This window comes from Fragaria vesca, linkage group LG7, assembly GCF_000184155.1.
Source record: "Fragaria vesca subsp. vesca linkage group LG7, FraVesHawaii_1.0, whole genome shotgun sequence".
NCBI classification, from domain to species: Eukaryota; Viridiplantae; Streptophyta; class Magnoliopsida; order Rosales; family Rosaceae; genus Fragaria; species Fragaria vesca.
The window spans coordinates 11,110,605-11,119,465 of NC_020497.1; the positions used below are offsets into that span (position 1 = coordinate 11,110,605).

Here is an 8,861-nt window from a genome sequence, read left to right on the forward strand (position 1 = left end):
TGAAAGACCAAAATAACCTGATGTAAAATTACAGCAAGGGACAATAAGTTGTTAAAAATTACAAATTCTTATTTTTTTAGCTAAACATGTACGTACTTCATAAACCTTAACCCAAATTTATCATATTCGGTCGTTCTAGGTCTGAAGACGCGCTATCTGAAGATGAGGTGAACTGTTTGCATTTCTTTTTTTTTTTTCTTCTCTTTTTTTCTGTGTTGACGCTTCCGTCTATCACTTTACTCATTATTTTTCATGTTGATTTTGTATGTAAATTCTCATGGACAATTGTACCGTATTTATAAACAACGCATAGATCAGTTTAAAACACTCAGAATTATGGAGTAATGGAAAAGAGAATGTATGGTGAACAAAGTATAATTGAGAAAAATATAGTTTAGGGATTGTAAATGGATGAAAAAAGTAAAATTAGGAAAATTGTATTTTAGGTATTATAAATGGGTGAACAAAGTAGACTTATAATTAAAAATATATAAATGGGGTGTGAAGAGAATGTGGGGTGAGTGAAGTGGTTTGTGGGGTGGCAATAGACGCACCCTTTGTCATTTTCTACGAGTTTGTTACTCCTTATTTCTAGTGTTTGTTGAGTGACTGTTGGAGGTCTGTTCTCGATACCTGATTCGCATCAGTTGGTATCAGAGCTCTGGCAAGAGCTTGGTGGATTCCATGTCTCAGGTCGGGCGAAGAGGCGGAGGTTTCAGAATAGAGGGTCGTGACGTCAACAACGACATGGCTGAAATCAAAATGATGCTTTAGCAACTTGCGGTACGTATCTGTAGACGCATAAATTTAACGAGAATAATAATCATTAAATTATTCGGACTACGCATGGGCCTGACAAATTGCATACGTGGCTCGTGAGTTGGCAAAGTTGAAAAGTCGTCGGAATTTGCACGTGGCAACGTGTGAATGGTCGATCAACAACAAAATCATTAATCCCAATTAAAATCAAATATTAAATGTCAAACGATAATCAGATATCAATCAAATCAAATTGATTATCGAAAAGGAAGTCAGACATTTAATCCAATTTGTGAAATACCTTATCAGTCATAAATAAATCGATCAATTAAGAATGATTGATTTAATTATGGTAAATTGAATAATTGAATCAATCAATTAAAAGTGATTGATTTAATTATATCATTAAGGATATACATTTCAAATGGTGACTTCAATGCATTCCATTTACGAAAAAGCATCGACACTATAAATACCCCCTCTCATATCAAGAGGAGGACTTCCGGGACAAGAGAGAAAAATTACTCTCGAGAGTTCAGAAGTCTCCCAAAACCTTGAAGAATCATCAAGCTGCCAAATAGCCGATTCTTCATCAACCTCAAGACTAGAAGTTGCGGAATCCCGAAGAGTCACCAGGCTGCCAAATAGCCGACATCTTCACCAACTTCAAGACGAAGAACAAACCACCACGTGAAACTACTCGTGGACCAAACCCGATCAACATCAAGCCTCCACGGCCCTTGATCAACCCTCGTCTTCAAGTCTTCAACAAATCAAAACTTCTATCAAGTTCTTCAACAAGCTCGTGGGTAATCAACAAGCACCGAACACACGTGCCGATTCATCTGCCATCAAAGCCGAAGAACATTCATCACCACGTGACATCGCTCACGGCCAAATCCAATCAAGATCAAGCCTCTAAGGCCCTTGGTCAACTTTCTTCTACAAATCGTCAACACGACAAGAAGTCCAAACTAAAACCATTCGATTCAAGATCAAGTGATCGTCACCCTTGGATCAAATCAACGTCGGAGATCGAATCAGAGGAAATTCTTGTTAAAAGAATACCCACAGAGATTGTAACCTGCAAATTCATCAATACAAATATTTTATTTTGTACACGTGTCTTTCTGTTATTTGTCACAGATTATTTCGTGTTTACAGTATCGATCGCATCGAAGCTCGATGACGAGGTCGTAAGAGTTCCGACTGGGAGAGAGACGTTACCAACTATCATCAACGTATTGATCTCATCAAAACTTTCAACCAAGATGGTGATGGTTCCGACAGGGAGATATGCGTTGGCCCATTTCATCGATGTGCTATGTGTGAGTCAGGTGAAAGGGGAGAACCTGTTAGTTTCGACTATGAAGGTTCAAATTCTATCTCTACTTTTTCAGTCAATAATAATTCAGAAAAAGAAAAAAAGATGGTGTTGTGGATTAAGTCACCAATTTATGATGATTGTTTTTGTGAGGCCTTTGCTGTGGCAATTGTGGTGTGGAAGAATATGAAGATGCCAATAAGGAAGCGATCAAGCATTGAAGAAGGATATTGACAATAATTTTGTTGATTTTCTTGGAGTTAATACCTTCCTTATGCAGATTCCCAAATCCATAGTTAATCTTGTCAATCAGATCAAGGATGGTGGGGGGGAATTTTGGATTGCGAGATTGAAGTTGAAGAGAAAATTTATTAAATCAGGATCAAGCATTTATTCCAAATATCTATTTATTTGGAAAGGAAGAATTCAATTGCAAGCGAATCTGTCAAAAGAAGCTTTGAAGCAGTGGAAGATTTTGTCTAGATTTTCTACAATTAATGATTCAAATTCGAGGACGAATTCTTTCCAACCAAGGGAGTTTGATGCAGGAGCATATAAGACAATATTTAATTAAAGATTCGTAATCTTTGATATTTTGTTATTAAGATAATTTTAGGGAATTATATTATAATTATTAGGATTTACGTTTAATTAGCTTTTCTTTTTAGCTTGAGGCTACTTATTCTCCAAGTTTGTAACTCATATAAATATGAGTATTGTAATAGTTGTTAGGGAGTTTATGTTTTATGAATAAAAATCAGTCTATTTGCGGCATGGATTTGCCATTTTATACGAGTTTGTTACTCCTTATTTCTGGTGACTGTTGGAGGATTGTTCTCGATACCTGATCCGCATCAGGCATGCTCTTCTAGGTACTTCACCAAGAACTTCCGTAGTAGCGTATGCGAAAAACATGAGATCACGGATGAAGCCACAAACGTCGTCGGCTAACTTCATCGAAAATTTCTTTTGGTGGGCAACAACATTCACGCACTCATCTAAACTAGGAGAAGCTCCTGAGTTATATGACTTGGTGAACGTGATTAATGAATCCATCAAAAGGTTTGATAGGGGTTATTTTGAGTCTCTTCAGGGAGAAGAGGGATTTGGAGCCATTTCAAACTACGTTAATCAACTAGAAGTCTTGCTTTCGTTAAAGTCACCACCTGAAGTTTATCTATTCACCAGTTGGACTAGCATTTTCCACTAACTGGATTTTGGATGGGGGAAGCCGTTCTGGGTAGGGCTGATGGGGAAAGTAGGACCTGCTTTTAGGAATTTCATGGTGTTCATGGAAGCACAATGTGGTCAAGTTAAAAAGACCTTAACTTTCTAGAATTTGCCTCTCCAAATTCAATTGTAATTGAACTTCTAATGTATTTTAGTTTTCAGATGAATAAATTTTCCCTAAACATTAATAATTAGTGCTTTCATTTTTGTGTATTTCACGTATACCATAATATATTTGGTCATAGAAGTTGGCGTTTGGCAATCATCAATTGCAGCTGCATATATACATAACATTCCGGTCTCAATAACATACAAATAGATATGGTTCTGCAGCTCACCAGATTGATAATTACATCAGGTTGGGTCCAAAGGTTGGATGCTACTACAGTACGATTCTGTAGCTGCTGATTGAAGAATGATGACATGAAAATTAACTTAGCTGCTGTGGCTTTTAGTTTTTTACACAAACAGTCTCATCAGATTGTAGCCTCAAAATATTACTTAAGCTTTGATATAAGCAGGCCTGTTGATAGATAATCTTAATTATCAGTCCTTTTATTTTACTCATCTCTTGTAAACCTAACAAGAGAGCCTTTAGTGTTTGCCGGCCACAAGAATACATGGTGCAACATGACATCTCCATCATAGATACAGACAAGTATATATGGTTCTCATAATTTCTAGAATGTAGTTAGTTTAGGCAGAGTCGGACGCACAAAATCAATGGCATCATTTTTATTTATAGCTGCAAAAATTGCTCGACAGTCGCGTTGGTTCTCTGAAGCTAGCGTAGTTAGACATTCTCATTTTTTATGTAAATTTGATAAATACTCTTCATCGCCATTTTTCTAGTACACTGATTTCTAGACCTAGCTAGCCATGGCTTCTCTCAACTTTGATCATCACCGCAGTCCAGAGGTTCTGATACAAGATTTTAATTCATATGTGAGGACACTGATACTAAACAGGCCTCGATATTTGAATGCTTTGTCCGGCGAAATGCTCTCCCAGCTGCTTCAACTGTTCCTTGCCGATGAGCATGATGCCAAAGTTAAACTGGTCATTCTCAAAGGTAATGGAAAAGCATTTTCTGTGGGCGGAGACATTGCTGAAGTAGCTCGTCTTCTCGATAGTGGTGATTGGAGGCTTGGTCTCAAAGCTACCGCAGAGGTCAGTAAATTAATTTACTTGATAGCAACATACAGTAAACCGCAGCTTTCGATTGCCAATGGCATGGCCATGGGACGAGGAGCTGCTCTTTACGTATCCTCTAGATTCCGTATGGCAACCGAGAATTCGATTTTTTCTATGCCAGAAACAGCTTTGGGAGCGGTTCCTGAAACAGGTGCCTCTTATTTCCTTTCCAGACTTCCTAGATTTTTTGGAGAATATCTTGCCCTAACTGGTGCCCAATTGGACGGTTCCGAAATGCTTGCTTGCGGTATAGCTACTCATTTCGTTCCTGCAGCCAAATTGGTTCTGCTAGAACAAGAGCTACTTGCTTCCACAGGTGCTTTAACCTCAAGTTGTGATGATCTTGTAAGTTATGTGTCATCCATTATAAGCAACTACTCAATCCAACCAGCTTTGAAAGAGAGAGGGAGTGCTTGGCACAATATGGATGTTATTGAAAAGTGCTTTTCAAAGAGCACGGTACAAGAAGTTGTAAGTGCCCTAGAGAAGGAGGCTACAGATGATATCGATGATGGTCATGTAAATGGTGGTAATAATCCATGGTTGACGTCCACAATTGAATCGCTTAAGAAGGCGTCGCCTATTAGTTTGAAGATTGCTTTGAGATCTATCAGAGAAGGAAGGTCGCAAGGACTGGGTGAGTGTCTGGTTCGAGAATATAGAATAGCCTGTCGTATTGCGAGGGGAGAAATCAGCACAGATTTCAGAGAGGGTTTGTCAGCTCTACTGGTCGACAGAGATAGGATCAAAAAGTGGGAGCCTTGTAAATTGGAACTCGTATCTGACCAGATGGTTGATCGGTATTTCTCGAAGTTGGAAAATGATGATGAAGAACTGAAAGAACTAGAGCTCCCTGCAAGATCCAACTCTCCTGCCTTTGCCAAGCTCTGATGACCAACTGATCATTATGTACGTTATGGTAGTTTTGTATAGCCAAACTCAGTCCCCTGTACATTAATTCGTGTTAAACTGTTAATCATGTTTGTTTGTGTCATATTAACCCTAGAACATATAGATTTAGAAGATAACTTATGGTTCAAGAAAAACAATTATTTTACAAGGTCACTTGTGTTTAGTGTGAAAGCCTGAGCCACACTACGAAGAAAATATCGGAAAACAAATGCGTGCCCAAGCCATCACGTTTTGTCAGATGATTCAAATATATGCTCTGCAAAATGAACCTATGCCATCATATACCACTTGAGCTAGCCGACAGTGGACTCACCTGAAAAGAAAATAAGTGATAATTTAGCCCAAGAACTCTGAGAAAGATCGATGAAATTAAGCTGAAAAAATGTGTTTGGTACTATGGTTTTTACAAAACATGCATCAATCGAGCACTTTATACAACGATCTGTGAAGATAATCACATGTGAAGCGCGCAGTTGAGTACATGTGGTTAGGCTTGGTCCTGCTCGATCTCCATAACTTTTACTACTTTTGTCTTCTTGAGCATCTGAGTATGATAAATTTGTATTGCTACTGTAATGCGAGTACTGTTATCTGTCTTGTATTGCATGGAAGCACAATGTGGTCAAGGAATTGAAGCATGGGTGCCTTAGAGGCAAATGGCTCTGCTTGAAAAAGACCAACTTTCTAGAATTTGCCTCTCCAAATTCTGGGATTTCAAACATGTAGATTGAACTTCTAATGTATTATAATTTTCAGATGAATAAATATATTCCCTAAATATTAGTTACTCTTTCATTTTTGCTAGGACGTCACAGGCATTATTATATATACTTGTATATCACGTACCATTACGTACAAGTTGTTGGCATTTGGCAATCATCAAATGCAGCTGCATATATACATAACATTCCAGTCTCAATAACATAGACCTAGCTGTGGCTTTTACACAAACAGTCTCATCAGACTGCAGCCTCAAAATATCATTTAAGCTTTGATATAAGTACTATAATTATCAACCCTTTTATTTTACTCATCTTAAAGCCTAACGAGAGAGCCTTTAATTTAGCGTTTGCCGACAGAAAACTTTCAAGATGGTGCCACATGACATCTCCATTATAGATAAAGATCGACGAGTATATATGGTTCACCTAGCATTACTCTTATAAAACGTAGTAACTTAGGTAGAGTCGGACAGACACAGTCAATGGCATCAGTTTTATTTATAAGCTAGCGGCATCAGTTGCTCAACAGTCGCGTAGTTCTCAGAAGATAGCGTAGTTAGACATTTCGCATTTTCTATGTAAATTTGATAAATACTCTTCATCGATCGCCCATTTCTAGCTTGTACTGATTTCTATAGCTAGCTAGCCATACATGGCTTCTCTCAACATTGATCATCACAGCAATCCAGAGTTCCTGATACAACATTTTAATTCATCTGTGAGGACACTAACATTAAACAGGCCTCGACACTTGAATGCGTTAATTATCCGGCGAAATGCTCTCTCAGCTGCATGATGCCAAAGTTAAACTGGTCATTCTCAAAGGTAGTGGAAAAGCATTTTCTGTGGGTGGTGACATCGTTGAAATAACTCGCCATCTCTAGAAGGGTGATTGGAGGCTTGGTCTCAAAACTACTTTAAAGGCCTATAAATTACTGTACTTGATAGCAACATACAGTAAACCCCAGCTTTCGATTCTCAATGGCATTGCCATGGGACAGGGAGCTGCAATTTTTCTACCCTCTAGATTTCGTATAGCAACGGAGAATTCCATGTTTTCTATGCTGGAAACAGCTTTGGGAGTGGTTCCTGAAACAGGTGCCTCTTATTTCCTTTCAAGACTTCCTGGATTTCTTGGAGAATATCTTGCCCTAACTGGTGCCCAGTTAAACGGTCCTGAAATGCTTGCTTGCGGTCTAGCAACTCATTTTGTTCCCGCAACCAATTTGGCTCTGCTAGAGCAAGAGCTCATTGCTTCCACAGGTGGTTTAACCAATGGAAGAACCTCATTTTATGTTTCATCCATTAAAATGTAAGTATGCAATCCAACCAGCTTTGAAAGAGAGAGAGAGTCTTTGGCACAATATGGATGTCATTAATTCACAAGTGCTTCTCGAAGAGAACAGTTGAAGAAATTGTGAGTGCACTAGAGGAGGAGGAGGCTACATCTACTAATGGTCATGTAATTGCTGCTAATCCATGGTTAACGTCCACGATTCAATCTCTTAAGAAGGCGTCGCCCATAAGTTTCAAAATGAGACAACAAATAAAACAAAAAATGTCATCGGCTAATATCATCGGAAATTTCTTTTGGTAGGCCACAACAATTGTCGACTCATCTAATTAGCTAGGAGAAGCTCGCCATTCATGTGACTTGGTGAACTTGATTGATGAGTCTCAAACAATTTGGCAGAGGTTACCTTGAGTCTCCTCAGCTAGAAGAGGGATTTAGAGTCATTTCAAAACTACTTTAATCAACTATAAGTCCTGCTTTCCTCAAAATACTGGAGTTTATCAATGAAATTTAATTGTGTGTGACCACAAAAACTTTAATCACTTGGTGAGCATGTGATCATCAATGAGTACATGAAAATAAACGTGCTCAGATTATAACCTCAAACAGTATGATTCTTTTTCTACTCATCTTAAAACCAAGGAAGAAAAAATCGAAAGTTTCAGCGATATATCGCCGAAATTTTCGTTTTTTTCATCTAGTAATATATTTTTCCCTCCTAAGCATTTCTCGTCCAAAACTCCCAATATTTCTCGATATTTCCGAAAAATCCTGATATTTCCGATATTTCCAACCAATACTAGTGAAAATTTTGTACCTCATAGGTCTTCTACGTGGTTTTGAAGCACTCATGTAATTCCATGTGAAATGTATCATATGTATATAAGGCGTGATGATCTAGCCTCTCTTTGGGTTTCAGCCATAAAAAATTTAAAAAAATGTTTAAAATAAACTTTTAAAAATTATTAACGGTTCAACACTAACATTTCACCTTAACTTACTACAACTCCCTATAGATTAATGTTTATTCAAGGTTTTCATTTCAAATATAATACATAATATAGAAAACAAACATCTCTTAAAGTTTGGTTTAAAATTTTCTTGTTTTTCTTTAAATTTCCGTCAATTTTCTCATTTTTTTACTACAATCGATATTTCCCCGAACCGAAATTTCCATAATCACCGAAATTTTCTTCCTTGCTTAAAACTTAATAGGATTGCCTTCGCTACTGTTTGGTGGCTATGTCTGCTAGGCCAACAGAAGACGTTTAATTAATTAGCGCCATATTTGGAAAGGATTGATTGCACAAACTGATCAAGTATGGTTCATCATAATTGATTGCATGTGGTTAGAAGTTGGGAGAGTTGGTCGCATAAATTTTCTCAATTAACAGCTGCGTATGCATTAGGAATTGCGGTGACCATC

At 37.8% G+C, this 8,861-nt stretch overlaps 1 protein-coding gene and 1 pseudogene across 1 annotated transcript; both read left to right on the top strand.

The window, feature by feature from the left end:
• The first annotated feature begins 4,036 nt into the window (after positions 1-4,036).
• LOC101309493 (3-hydroxyisobutyryl-CoA hydrolase 1-like) lies at positions 4,037-5,398 on the top strand. Its single transcript, XM_004308568.1, has 2 exons — positions 4,037-4,082; positions 4,230-5,398. Exons 1-2 carry the CDS (start codon positions 4,037-4,039, stop codon positions 5,396-5,398), a joined length of 1,215 nt encoding a protein of 404 aa, XP_004308616.1.
• A 1,395-nt stretch (positions 5,399-6,793) lies between these two features.
• LOC101309780 lies at positions 6,794-7,738 on the top strand (annotated as a pseudogene).
• Positions 7,739-8,861: the final 1,123 nt, after the last annotated feature.